Source organism: Myripristis murdjan, chromosome 1, assembly GCF_902150065.1.
Source record: "Myripristis murdjan chromosome 1, fMyrMur1.1, whole genome shotgun sequence".
NCBI classification, from domain to species: Eukaryota; Metazoa; Chordata; class Actinopteri; order Holocentriformes; family Holocentridae; genus Myripristis; species Myripristis murdjan.
This window is the reverse complement of record NC_043980.1, coordinates 24593713-24608655: the sequence shown is the minus strand read 5'-3', so window position 1 is coordinate 24608655 and position 14943 is coordinate 24593713. Positions and strand designations below refer to the sequence as shown.

The window sequence follows — 14943 nt, the reverse complement described above, 5'->3', positions numbered from 1 at the left end:
GAGAAGCCCCTGTAACTGTACCACGAACACTGACCCTCTAAGATACTACACAAAGCTTGGCCTGAAGCCATTGTCTTCCTCTCTCCTCTCTCCCCCTAGCCTTCACCTGTCTTCACCTCTTCTCTCCTCTATCCTGTGCCTTTACACGCTCCTCTTCCCAGTTGCCTCCCCATGGCCTTCTGTGATGCTGCAGGAGGCTGAGGCCAGAATTCTGGTACTTGCCCCCCCTTCTCCTCCACCGCTTTCCCCTCTGCTCACCCCCCTGCCCTGTCCTCCTAATCCCAGCTGAGCTCATTATGATGTAGCCCGGCTGCCTCTCTCCAAGCCTGAGCTGTCTGAGCTAATTACAGGCTAGCAGCCCTAGTGCCGCCGCTACTGCCTGTTAAGGGATGTCCATCCGCCTGCCTGCCTGGCCAGGGCTGGAGCAGAGCAGAGCAAAGCACTGGATGGTCTGGGGGTGGGGAATGGGGGGCAAGCAGACTACAGTGAACACACAGGGTCCTTGGAACTGACCTGCGAGGGAAACCACGAGGGATGGAGAGTGGCTGGCTCCCTTCCTAGCTGTGTAACCGTCCTGTCCTCCGGGGTTAGTGTTGATCCCCTTCATGCGCCCCCAACCACCTCCACCTCGTCTCCTCCACTCCCATCCCCAGGGCCCCTCCCTGCCCGGCTGGCTGGCACAAAGTAAACTTGGCTGAGGTCTTTAAACTCGTGCTTTACAAAAACTCTCCCTTCCAGGGTGCACACGCACATACACACACACCCATGCATGCGCATACACACACACACACACACACTTACATATACTCTGTGATCTGGGCCTTTGGCCTCAGCCCTCACAACCATTAACCAGCTCAGTGTGATAAACCAAGCAAAAGCACACTGCCCATCTTTCTTCCACCTCTGCCTTTCCTCCCTCCAAACACTAACTCTTTTTCCCTCCTTGCCTGTTGTGAGCAGGAGTGAACAGGATAGATGGGGTAAGGACCATGCAGTGTGTAATTAGGCAAGGACAGCTTTATCAAGCAGCTTTGCTTCCCAGCAATTTAAATTTTTGTTGATAGCAAACATTTAAGGCAAAAGGGGGTCCATGTTAGTGCAACAATAAGCACCTTAGCCCGGCGGCCAGTAGCTCTTGGGGCAGTCAGTTGCAGCTTGCTATTCTGTTGAGCGTATTACAATGATTGTCCTCGTGAAGGTTGTGGTAGATAAGTGTTAGCAATGATCTGCTAATGGCTAATTACCTCCTGTCGGCTGAAGAATTTTGGGCCCTATAAAGGCCCCTTATCACGCTTTAAATGGCTAGTGTTAGGCCTTAAAAGACGGTCTCTCTTTAACTTCTCTGTTGTCTCTCATTTTCTCTTGCTCATTGTCTTTTATTTTCTCACTTTGTCATGAGATTGTGCACAGATGCCCCCTATCACCTCCTCCAAAAACAGTATTTGTAAACACTATCTTGAGGCCCAAATGACCATTTCCCAGAATGAATATTGCCGGGATAACTCCTGCACAGTGGGTCCCCACAGTGTTGAGGGAAGGTCATCAAGCTTATGCCCCCCTTCCCGCCCCTGTATCCCCCCCAGCGGAATAAGAGGTTGAAGAAGAAGGTGAAACAGGTCTGCTCTTGTGCTCTTGTAGCTGTAGCTTGTAGCTCCCTGTGGCTCATGACTCATGAATGTTGTAGGGCACACATTGCTTATAGCTTAAGAACTCAGCTTACCCTTGTACTTGGGAATGATGTTAAATGGCCAAGTTCACATTGTTCTCCTAAGTTGAGGTGCAACTAATGTACAGCCTTCATGTGTGGAACCAGACGATGAACAATAGTTTTCTTTTACCAGATTTATTTTGACTGCCAACTTATAAGTAAGACATTAAACAGTTGTTACACATAAAGAGGCCTGCCGATGTCCGTGGCGCTCTGGTACCAGGAAAACAAGAGACCTCTAGGGTGGCCACTTACAAATTTATACCTTAACAGAGTGGGCTGTTCTTTACAGTAGAGAGTTCTTACTCATTGGATACAGGAATGATGAAACCAGGGGAAAACCAATGAATGATCTACAGGGGTTCTTGGAAGGAAGTTCAAATGAAAACAATGGAAGGTGGTAGTGGGGGAAGATATGTAGAGATAAAGAAGGGGGGAGGGCAGGGGATCAGTGCTTTCTTCCGCCACAACATGGATTAATAAAATAAACTGATGAAAAATAATAATGTTGTTGAATATAATAAGAATGATTATAGTAAATATACTAATGATACAATAAATATAATAGTAAAAAATAGCACATTCAAGCTAGAATGTGCAGCAAGGTGGCAGGGTGAATAGTGAGACTGCCCATCACACAGAACATGTTTTCAACCCAAGTGACAATGAGCACATGCCCTGCAGAAATCTCTACAGAAATCACATCATTAGATTATTTATATTGTCTCTTTTTGACTGTCATAGTGAGTCCAGAAATATGATTCAGCAGGGAAAAAACAAAAACACATGTAATATAATATAATACAATATAGTAGAATTTACAAAATAAGCATGAAAATAGAATTCAAAATAACCAACAAAGAACAGAGGAAATAAGAAATCCTAAAAGTGGTAAAACAAACTATGTGTCACCTGCAATTTCAGCACTGTAAAAAGTAGGCATGTATTTACTCTCAGTTGTTACTTTACAGATGTTTCTGACAGTCGTGGTTGTTTTCTTAATGTGAACTGTAACATTATGAAATGTGTGCTGTATGTGTAGTTCTAGATAACGCAGTTTATGGGTGGTTGACGTTTCAGCCTGAAAAAAAAGGGTTTTTTTTTAAAACATCAAATATTAGGCAGGAAAATTAATGAGGTGTGTTGTTCTGACTCTTAGATTTCCTGTAATATATGTGTGTCTTTTAGATTTTGTATTGGAATCTCAATTTAGTCACAGAATCTGAATTTATTAAGTGTCTTAAATCGTCATTTGGTGTGACATGAAGGTTATCGTATACAAAATGAAAATGGGGTATACTTTTCTCCAGTAACTCAATTTATCATAATTCTTTATCATTACTATCCACTACAAAATCCACTACATCTGACAAACCCTGTTCTAAATCTAAAAAAAAATGCTTGTGACTCTTGCTGATATTATTGTATGTGTTCCACTGAGTTTTTTATGAATCATCACCAACAAAGCCTTTTTATTGTCACAATTTTGAATGTCATACCAAATGATACTGTGTCACACCACAGGATGAGCCGCACCACACCACAGTGTGTCAGTGCAAAAACGTGGATTGTTCACTCAAGAAAAATCACACAAAAATGTGGAACATTGTGCCACTAAACATTGTACAGCAAACAGTCATTTACAAAATAATAAATACAGTTTCCATTTCAATTGATTTCATTTATTACAAATGTAAATGAGTAGACTCAGTCTTTCTTGTTATGTCAGCTGACATACCCCCCCCCACTTTCTCTACCTTTCTTCTTGTCTTGTTCTCCCTTTTCCTTTTTCTGTCTGTTCCCTCTCATACCCTGTCTCTCTATCCCTTTCCTCTCCAACCCCATCCCTCACCTCTCCTCCTCTCCTCTCTCCTCCTCTCCTCTCCCCCTTCTCCTCTCCTCTCCTTCTTGCCTCTCCTGTACTCCTTACCCATCTTCTCATCTTCATCTTCATCTTCATAAATAAGGCTGTCACATTTTAACAGCATGGCAAACTGACTGCACGGCGTAGGTTCTGATATTCCACATACGATTTGATTGAGATGATAGAAAATGCAGACTGATTTGTTTGGACAGACAAAGGCATTTTTCTTTCCACGTTGTTGTGTCCAGTTCACCTGCAGCCCCCACCATTTATTTCCATGATCTGTCTCACGTACAGTTTGTCATCATATTTAACATTAACAAACTGTCCTTCATTGCATTTTTCTTGTTAATTTGAACTTGTCTCAAGGTCGAGTTCACGAGATGTGACATCTTCTGACTGGAGTTGGAGCTCTCCAGTGGAAGAGCTACAGTGGCTTGACTAAGCACACAGAAGGACAAAAAAGGACAAATATACATTAAGCACAGTTATTAGTTATAAAACGTAAGAAGAAAACTGTTAACTAAAATGAATAATTATTATGTCTGTAGGAAAATACAGTTCATATCATATGGAGTGGCAAGCAAAACCTGTCACACCATATGAGGTTTCATGCACTTAGCACAAAATTGGGCCTTGAGGTTATATGTTAGCATGCCAACAGCATACCCACTGCAATATAGTAACTTAGATTTAAATGTGGTAATAAGAAAAAAGTTATTTATCTTTGACATGTTTATATAAAAAACATCACACTAAATCATACTGGAGAAGGGCTCTGAACCGCCACCCCTCCTCTCCAAGGATTTAAAAACAATTGCCTGTAAAATATCATAAAACAGTGTCATACCATATGATATCAGTTTTTGTGACAAAATCTTTTTGATCATAGCTGACTCAAAATATTATGCCTGGATTGGAAAATACCAGCATCACAAAGAGACATCTGTATTATCACTGAGTATTTTATTGAGGAGAGTTGCATTTATTTTCTTAGTTTTATTTAAGTTTAAACTCTGTGAAACATGCTTGGGACACTCAGTCACACTATATTATATAAACATTTTCTCATGTTTGGTTGAAAATTGTGAAGTGACTGATGAATTGCATGTATGTCCAGTATGTTCACATAAAGCAGAACAAAACTCTGAACAATATAAAAAAAGTTTTTTGACAAATTGATTTTTTTTTTTTTTTTTTTTTTTTTTTTTGGTGTGTGTTTGATGCTATGGATAACAAAAAGGCCATGTCACGTCAACCACCCATATACAGTTAATATAGTATAGTAATATATCAACTCAATATCAACTGAAAGTGGAAAAAGTCTAGTTTAGTGGATTTTGATACTAGACCTCAAGACAATAAAAGTAGAAATTTTGAAAAGGGGTGCACAGTTTAGATATTTATTGTAGACAGCAGGTAGACAGGTAGACAGCAAAGATGCATTTTTGTGATGGCACAGGAAAAATTGGGTGAGGGTGCAGGATGGCATGACAGCAGAATGAGATACATAATAAAGTATTCCAGCCATCTCACTGCTGATCATCTGCTATGTGTCAGCCGTTTTTGTTGATATTTTGGTCATTTTTCCTAGGCCTATCATGCAATATATGCTGTTGTAACAAAATCATTAACTTTTCCTTGTTCATTTCTCTTCATTTACATAGTGTCTGCATAACATCTGGTTGTAATGTTGTGGCGCACGAGTGCAAAAAGTTATTTATTCATTTACTTATTTATTTATTTAAACTCTAATGGCTAGTGTTGTTGACATTTCTGGTATTCTCTGCTGGCCTCACCTAATTGCTGTCTTGCTCTCGTCCAGTCTGTTGAAATTTATACAGCTTACTGTCTACATTAACCTGTGTGAATGCAGCAATGTTAAACTTATAATGAATATGAAATGACTAATATTATCAGGTTTAGTTTGTCCATGGCACTTCACTTACTGATTTCAGCCAGCTCATGATTTCAACTCCACCTGTCCTTTCTGTAATCACCAAAGTATGTACACTATTGAAGTGGAACATAAAGACCAATTTATACAATTAATACTTCCCCAAGTAAAAAAAAATAGCAAATTCACTCTGGAGGTAGATGATTGAATCAAGTTGATTGCAAAGACAAATAAATTAGTTTACTGCAGGATTCCAAGACTGCATTCAGACTGAGATTTCCTCCTGGTTGTAGCGGATGGCTGGCAAGTGAGTACAGGCAGGGTGGGCTAGGAATGTTGATTCGCCGTGGGATCATTTTATCTGCCTCATTATGCATCTGTCTGCAGCACTCCATGTCCGTGCTTGTTAATTGTTGTTAAAGGTCTGTTGGTAAAAAGAGGCAGGGATTATTTAGGTCCCATAAACAACATAAACATGCAGTGCACCCTCAGACTTAAGATGCTACACTCAGACGACATCAAAGCATAAATTAGCTAGCGATTACTGGGGAAAAAGCCTTTGAGATGATTTACACTGCAATAGCAGTGAAAGCTCCTCTAGTGAGAGTGACCATTATGGACATGAACCACCCCCAATAGGCGACGTTGACTCTAATTAAGTTTAATAAAGTTTACCCTTATTTTCCTCATATTCTGCTATTTCTTCTTGCATCTTGATTTGCTAAAAGGTATTAGAAGTAATGAGTGTCTTTTGCCCCCCGGACTAGAGCTTAGTTGGAGGAGGGACACATTTGTTCACACAAACGCACACATAATGTTTTATGCATGTTTTTAAATCAGATCACAAGTTTCCCCTTCATTAAATATTTTCTAAATTAATTTAAAAAAAAAAAAAAAACTTGCTTTACATTTCGTTGGTAATCATGACACAAGCTTCATAGCGCCATTAAGCCTTAGTACCCATCTCATAGAGAGTTAAAATTGGAACATAAAGAATGGAGCAGTTTCAAAGAACCGGACTCTAGCAAAATAGTCCCCACATAATTAAAACACTGTACCTGTTTGTTCTGCTACTCAAATAGTCGTTCACTGGACTGGTGCTATTTAGCTGTACAAATGTCTTTCCTTTCCTCACATTTAATAAAGACAACATTATGATAACATTATTTCATTTCATATTAGGATGCCTAACGGCATCAACAAAAAGCCTCTTAAGCATGGAATATTTTGGGCATCCTAGGCTATTTCCACTAGTGGTTTTTACATGAAGGCCCATTTACCTCTCATATCAGTGGCCTGTGGCTGGAGAACCTGCCTCTCAGAGAATCACTGGTGTTTCTGCTGCTGCTGCATTGCCCACAGCTAAAATACAGCACCGAGCCATGTGAACTCCACTAGGCCCATTTCTGCTGACAGCAGTGGCTTATCCACCCAAACTCCCTCCTCGACTGAACAGCCCTATAGCCTGAGCTTAACCGTAGGGGAATTCCCCTCTGACTCAAATCATGTCTTGCCTCCTCCCTTACAAAGGAAAAAAAAACAAGATTCTTTCCCCAGCCATGAAAATGCCAGAAGTGTTTTCCTTTTCTTCCCCTATTCCCTGCTCTTCCTGTGTATTTTTATGTGCTGAGCATGAAACCAAAAGGAGGCTGGCGTGTGAAAGCACAATGGTCGTAGATGATGTACTGTTGTACACCCTTGTGGATGGAGGCTGGCAGTTCGAGCTCTAAGCTGCGTTAGCTGCAGCACAGGTAGAGAGGAGATCAAATGACATGGTGTGAATGGCTCAGGGCTGGAATTCTAGCACCGTATGAGTGCGAAAGGGTTTTAACAAACAGGGCCAAAAGAGCGGCGCGAGACATAGACTTATATTGGAGACCACATCATTACCAAACATAACACAGCTGTCTGTTGCCTTTAGTTTGGTTTCTGCCGAGAAACTTCTTATGCTTTCATGCCTGCTGAGTGTTATTCTACCTTAGGTGAAGCGGTAAGTTGTGAGGGAATTGAAAAATTTTCACCTAGCTTCATTTGAACAAAAGAAAAAATATTTGAAGTATAGGAGGCAGGGTTGTGGACCTTTTTTTCCACTGTGTTAGCAGGGATATGACAGGAAAACATTGTTTCATTTTACCTAAACTGCAGGCTATTTGTGATCCAACTTTGACAACAGAGTCAAGCCTTAAATTTGTTTGACCAGCAGGAAGGTATAATGTGATGCAGATTTAAATGTTGCTCCTTGAGGTTTGTTCTTTACATATGGCGTAATGCTACTTCAGCCTGTGCTGCATCCACTTCCCAGGATTTCTCCTCTCCCAATCATAAGGGACCAAAATAGACTGAAAGTAAACATCTGTTTATCAAATGATATATTCATACAGGGAAGCAAAGGCTGTAAAGTGTGAGGAAAGAGTCTGAGGGAGAGAGGGCATGAGGAGAAGGAGTTTGCATTATCTCTAAAAAAAAAAAAAAAAAAAAAAAAAAAACTGTGCAGTTGAAAAAAATATATTTTAGTATGTTTCATTAATTCAGCAGCAGTGAGGGTCTTAAGAGACAGTGCTGCTTTAGATAGAGAAGGAGAAACATAAAGATGCTGTAAACACCATTCATCACTGATATGTTTACTACAGGAATATCTGACCTGGTCAACACTGCTCACCTCTTATAGAAAATTTTAGAAAGATGATTTAGTTGAAGCCAGGGTTTTTAGAAGCAACCAGGCCTGCAAACCAAATGCTTTTATTTTATTTAGTAATAATAATAAATATTTCTGTTTAAGTATTTTTATTTTTACGTATATGTACTAGTTTTGATGGCAACTCATTGACATTATTGCACTGTTGCTTTTGTAATTTTCCCGTGAATTCAACATCTGTGGCAGGTTGCAGTAGACACTGTAGCGATTGGGTGTTGCTTAACAGAGGATGCAATAGCCCTCTATCTCCAGAGTGTTATGGTGGAAAACTAGAGCCCCCAGGCCAAGAAGCTTCATGTGCAATCTAATCCTTGCTTCATCCAAGAAAGGATGCTTATTCTTTAACCAAATGGAATGTCTTGCATATGAGCACTGGTTTAGCGTCAATACTATCAGCATCTGAAAAGGCATAAAAGAGAAACATTAGATGGGACAGGTTCCTTCCACATGCAGCATATTTCAGCTTGTTGGTGCCATTAACAGCCTGGACACATAAGGCAGTGCTGGGGCCTCATCGACTGGAGTTCATTTATAGAGGAAAATCTATAGAGGAGTGACACATATCCATCTGCCTCCTCACCCCACCTCAGGGAGAGTCATTTGTGTACTTATTTAAGCTGCGGTCAGCCATTAGATCAGGGCTCTACTGGACTGTGTGGGCTAAGAAGCTAATTACTTCCCTTCCCTCTGCTATGTCCATAACTTTTCCCAAGTCATTCTCTTGGCAGATGTATGGAAAAACACATCTCTTGGTTTATCTTGCATAATTACATCAGTGGAATGGTTTATAGGTTTGTTGTCTGAGTTCACTGGCATTAGGCTCATCTGTTTGCTATAGTCACAAATGCACTGTTTCCCCTTAAACACAGGGTATAGCACAGACACTGCACCACATGTCTCAAGAAGTCAGTCAGAGGGAAGACCCCACTGTCGTAATGAGGTTAACTGAGGGAAGAATGCCACTACAGTAGCGTGAGCTTGTTTCTATCTGACTCTGTGGAGCAGAGGGGAGGGGAATTAGGTGTGTGTTTCAGGTGTGGTGGTCTCAGCGGGGCTTGCGTGTATCCTCAGAAGACTTCTTTTGGGGTCCTAATAATAACTTGAAAGTGCAAAGTCTCGAGCATGGCTCCTTATAATTAGCCTTTAGCAGGAATAAAGCTAATTGCAGAGAGGTAATTGGGCTCACTTTTCAGTCTGTTTGTCTAGTGCATGTGTGCGCACACACACACACACTCCACTTCCCTACCTGGGTGTTTCATGTTACTTGTCACTTTGATTTCCAGATGAATTAAAGAGCATTTTAATTAGTTGGTTTCTTTGCCGTGTCGTCTTCCTTGTTTTGGAAGGGGAAGCCGGTGCATACAATTCAAGTTTAAAAGTGAAATCAAGGTTGTATAGTAATGTAGTAATGAGTCCACAGCAGAATCCAAAGTGATATTTGTAGATATTTAAAAAGATACTCATTATGCGACTGTTGTCTTTTTTGGTTACAGCCTTGATATTTGAGGGAAAATTGTTTTGTTTCCATTGTTTTGTTAGGAAAAGTTTATTCTGTGTTTGACTGCAGAGCCAACCTGGAAGAGGAGCTGGATATGTTGCGCGTCCAGGCTGCAATGGACCGAGCCACAGTGAAGGAGCTGCGCCTTTGTCTCAGTGATGAACACCAAGGTGATTCCTATCTTCCTTACATCCTGGAAGTCTGTTGGTGGTCCTTCATTCGCTTTGTCAAAATTTTATTTTTCACCATTTATTTTTTGTTAATTTCTTTGTATTACAAGCTACATTATCACACCAGGGCGTTGCCACAGGCTTAAAGGAGAATCTAAGAGAGGACTGGATGCTGCACCTGTAATGGTAGAAAGTATTCTTGTTTAACATGTCTAACAGCACCTTTCAGCTATGCTTTTACCTCTAGGCCACATTTGTATTCGTGAGAGGAAATAGTAGGACAACTCTCAGTGGAATTAACAGGACAACTCAATTAAGACTTGATCAACTCCTTGCAAATTGATTGGTAGATCAAGTTGTATTCATCTTGTCTGCATATGTCATTCTCAATGTTATAAGGCACATTGCTTTTAATCCAATCGGCAACCTTTTGTCAGATACTGACCAATATAACCAGTGGCCTTAATTAACCAGTTCAATAACAAATCTCTGCTAGATCACTTTAATTTACTCCACAACCAGTGATGGTGTCTGTTGGAGTTGCAAGCCTGTGGTTTTAAGGATGGCACTAATTAAATTGGTGGATGTTCTCCTATTGACAATCTATCTATAGTCAGGAATTCTAGGAAATAGGCTCCTTTGAAAGGAGAGATTTAGTTTTATGCCTGGTCACACAAGTAATTACAAAATATAAATGTTGCAATATAACACAAGTATCTGCCCTTTTGACTTTGGAGTACCATGTGTACACCATTTTACAATTTACATCATAGAAAAATTAATATAAATATAGTAACATTATAGCAACCACATAGTTTGTGTGTAGCAGGTCAAACGATTCTATACATTTGAGTTTAGCCATGTTTCTACTACACAGAGGCAGCAGTGCCACTTCTGAATCTGTAGCATCATAGCTGCATTGCCGCGAACCCACAGTAATTCATATGTCCAAATAAACAATTTCTCTACCCTAGAATCAGCCGAACTTTGTTATTTTGAACGCCACTGTTCATATAAGGACATGAAATTGAATGATAGCTGGCTCCACAATACCCAATTTGCTTTGACCTTGAACATCATCTGACAAAAATAAAATGTTTTTGTTCGTTTAAAAAACACAAACAATGGAATTATTGTGATGAGTTCAGCCAAATATAGCACACCTTGTTTTATATGTCTTGACATAGGTCACATATCTGACAACGATACTCATAATCTTTAAGTTTGTACCTTGTATTGCAGCTCCTGTAGGTGAACAAGTTTGCATCATTCACTATCTTAAGTATCAAAAACTCAAAGACAGCAAACATTGTTCAGTGGATACAGATTTGGTTACATTTAATAGATGCTTCAGGATGGGGAATCAGCTGGTACATGAAATCCGTTGAGAACAATATACAGTATATATGGTGGGCCACTGCCATGGCCCATGATACCAAATGGCATACTTATTGTATTAATGATTTTCTACATAAATCAAAACAATATTATGTCTTTAAAATGTCACTTTAAAACATTACGTCACCAACAAAGTAAACAGGAAACACTCCATATCATCCACAAAAAAAGAAAAAGAAGAAGAAAAAAAAACAATTTTTGTGAGTGGCCCAAACATTGACTCCTGTACAACCCCTCTGACCTGATCAAAGAGAAGGAGGGTTGAAACGCTCCTCATCAGGATCACACTAACAAAAAGCAGCAGATGAAAGGAATGGAGCCTTTGTGCTGCAGCCCTTGAGGAGACATGGGAGCGACGTTAATGTATGCCGCAGTGCCAGGACCTCCTCCAACGGTGGGTGACTAGGGAGCCACCACGGCTTCTTATCAAGGTAGTGCCGAGGTGCCAACTCCCCAGCCACCAGCACTGGAGCTGGATAATTGTCTCCCAACCTGGTTATGTACCCAGCGAACACAGGCAGCCCTCCTGTCCTATTTGGTGCTCCATCTGATTGGATGTGACATGCAGAGAAGACAAAAGAGCTGGCTAATTCAAAGTAACAAACTTCCCTGGGCAAGTCGTCAAATGCAAAGCGAGGGAGCAGGAGCTCCTCAGAGCATATTCTCTCTTTTTTGCTCTCTCCTTCTATGGCTTCGTTTCCGACTCACTCTCCAAAAGGTCAACTGACCTGAAAAGTCAAGGGCCTGAATATTTAATGTTTCCAGCCTCATTGTACAAATGAGTTTGGTCGTATGCCATGAAAGTTTACCAGAAGTGAACAAAAGGCAGAAACTTTTGTATTGTTTTGTTTTGCCCTTTGTATCTAGGTGAGCAGGAAAGCTATTTATAGTTCTGCAGCTGTACATGTCAAATATGACACAGAGGCTTGTTGGTTTGTGTCTGCGTGTGTCTGTGCACTCACATGCATGCATGCATATTGTTATGTGTATCAAATCCCTAAGCACTTGGACTCCTGCATGCTTTCTATTGTTATCATAAAGCCTAATGCAAATCTTTTCCAAGGCCACTGTTGAAGTTCACAAAAGCAGCATGTTAGTCTGTGGAGATTAGCTGTCCATTGGGGAAACATGGTGGGCTACAAAGCAGTGCAGCCAGGGGCTGTGTGTTCACAAGGGATTCAAGCACTTCACTACGTTTGTTTAAGATCCCCAGAGGGAGGTTGCACACAGCATGTACTGTACCAGTGTGTGCTTTTGAACACTGTTTTCCATTTCCTGGTGTACTGCTAAGTACATTTCTTTGTGGTTATCAGATTGAAAAGGCTACTTGACTGGATTTTAGAAGATGGGGTGGTTCAGCAATAGATATTTCACATCCTTATGAAATTGACATTAGTGATTGTGCTTTCCTTTCTGATTTGATTGGCAAAAGGAAAAAAGGACCCAGGGTTTTTTTTATGTATGCCTTGAAAAGAACATTGCCAGAAGTGTTAAGAAATTAGACCTTAGTAATGCTAATTGATTTAATGTGCCCTCTTAATTATCATTCTATTGACTGAAGAGCCAGATTTTGATACGTCATGTCACAATAACAATCTTTGTTCCCCTGTGCAGTACTGCTTCACAAAGTGGCAGAGGAGCGGCAGGTCAGAAGCAGCACTCCAAAAAAACCTTCTGTTTCTTCTGAGCGAATGGAGCAGTCATTAAAAAAGGTACAGCACTATGTCGTCACTAAGTGTTCTTTGTCATTGGAAATAAAAGAAACCCGACAGAGACTTGACTACAGTACAATGCCCAGAGGAAAATGTGGTTTTGCTCTTTCAAGAATGGTTTGAAAGTGTTCTTACTCTTGGGAGAAGTCACATGGGTCAAGATTTGGTCTGTGAGCTCTATTTTCGAAGCCAAATGTCAGTAAGAAATTGGCTTAATGACTCTGTTAAAAAAAATGCTACAATTAAAAAAACAAACAAAATCAAAACAAACAATATTCTTTAACAGATTTCCTTACTGAAATTATTGCACCTTGCACAAATAATCTTGTGATGTTAACAAAATACATCCTAAAAATCATACAGCAAAATGCTGAAGAAGACAGAGAGGGACACAGGCAACTATTTTTGCAGTGAATTAAATTGTTGAGGAGTAATTTATAGCAGATGATGCCATTGCAGCCTGTGCCAACAAATGCCATATGGCAGTGTAATGGAGACTGTCATCACCTTTATTACTGAATGACAACTACTGTTAAATACTGTATAATAACTGCAGATGTGGAGTAGGGGAGACGGTGTTTATTTTATGCCTGGAAACAGTAGATAATTGAAAGAAATTTTAGAGGTGAGCAGTTAGTTATGTGTGCACTCATTTACATGCATGCTCTCAAAGCACCTGCTTGCACGAGTTTACATGGTGCCCCCCTCTCCCTTCATGGCAGTGGATCATCAAGAGTGGGGATAGCCATATAATTTTGTTTGAAAGGTACCGTGCTTTACCAGAGGGCAGAGTGAGAACCAAATAAAAGGGAAAAATTGCCTGGGGGCACAAACCCAGCAGGCATCCACTGTTCTCTTAAACAGTCTCCACCAAAGATCTAACAAAGAGACTAAGTGCTCCTGGTTGCTGTTTAGTGAAGGGTGACAGGGGTAAGGGGGTTGCCAGTCAGATGTCCATAGCCTTGCCAGACTAGAGGTGGGTGGGTGGGGGGTTCTCCCCAAATGGGTTTAGCCAACCAGACGCAGGCTATATGCACTGATACACACACACACACACACACACACACATACACACACTGATAGACAAAATTGATCATACGAGAAAATGATAGTGGCTAGGAAAATCCCTGTGTGCATGCTACCACACGCAGGTCAGATCAGGAACTTGCTTTTCTGATAGTGGTTTTTACTGTTCAAATTGATGTTGCACTCAAGTCTCCCCTGTTGTTTATGATAATGATGACAGATACACTGGGAACAAGTCGCAGTACCATTGAGGGCCTGTACCTTTGATCCCCACAGATTAAGCAGCTGGAGCAGAGGATGATGTCCCTGGAGGAGGAGACAGAGAGGATAAGGGAAGAAAAAGAGGAGCTACTAGAGGCCAACGAGGACCTGACCCACAACTGCCGCAGTCTCCAGGCCTCCCTGGACCGCTTGCGCAGCCAGGAGGCTCTTCGCGATGAGGCAGAGGAGAGGCATCGAAATGAGATCCAAGTTCTAGAGGCCCGGCTGGCCACCTCCCAAAAGGAGGCCACCCAGCTCCGACATCAACTGCTGAAGCTGAGACAGGAGCTGGGGATTCTCAGAGCGGCCAGGGACTTCTATAGGAACCGTGCAGCAGGGCCAGTAGGGGGAGGTGGGGTAGCTAGCAACATTAGTAGCAAGGTCAAATTCAAAACAACCAGGCTCAGAGGTCCAATACGCCCGCGCAGCCACCGAGCAGTCGGCCCCAATCAAGCCATCACTTGGCAAGGCCGCAGCTCCAGCCCCACTAAGGACGAATGGGAGGACATGAGCTCAGATAGGTAACAATACACACACACACACACACACACACACACTTGTCCTCACTGCCTCCTGCCTCATTATTTTCTAGGTGGTTGGCGTGGAGATGGTGGGGTGGTTGAATTGCGGGGGGGCTATGCAGCATCGAGGGGACAGCGTGCATATGCAAAGCGTAAGCAAATGGGTGATTGAATTTCAGCGTCTGTCTAGTTG

At 41.3% G+C, this 14943-nt stretch overlaps 1 protein-coding gene across 1 annotated transcript in view; it reads left to right on the top strand.

Moving 5' to 3' along the window:
- The window catches only part of cntln (centlein, centrosomal protein), a 94959-nt gene that overhangs the window by 40828 nt on the left and 39188 nt on the right, over nucleotides 1-14943 (top strand). Inside the window, exons 14-16 of the mRNA XM_030063569.1 lie at nucleotides 9732-9832; nucleotides 12845-12942; nucleotides 14245-14750. Of these exons, the coding sequence (XP_029919429.1) occupies nucleotides 9732-9832; nucleotides 12845-12942; nucleotides 14245-14750 (705 nt within the window). The remainder of the gene's footprint in view (nucleotides 1-9731; nucleotides 9833-12844; nucleotides 12943-14244; nucleotides 14751-14943) is intronic.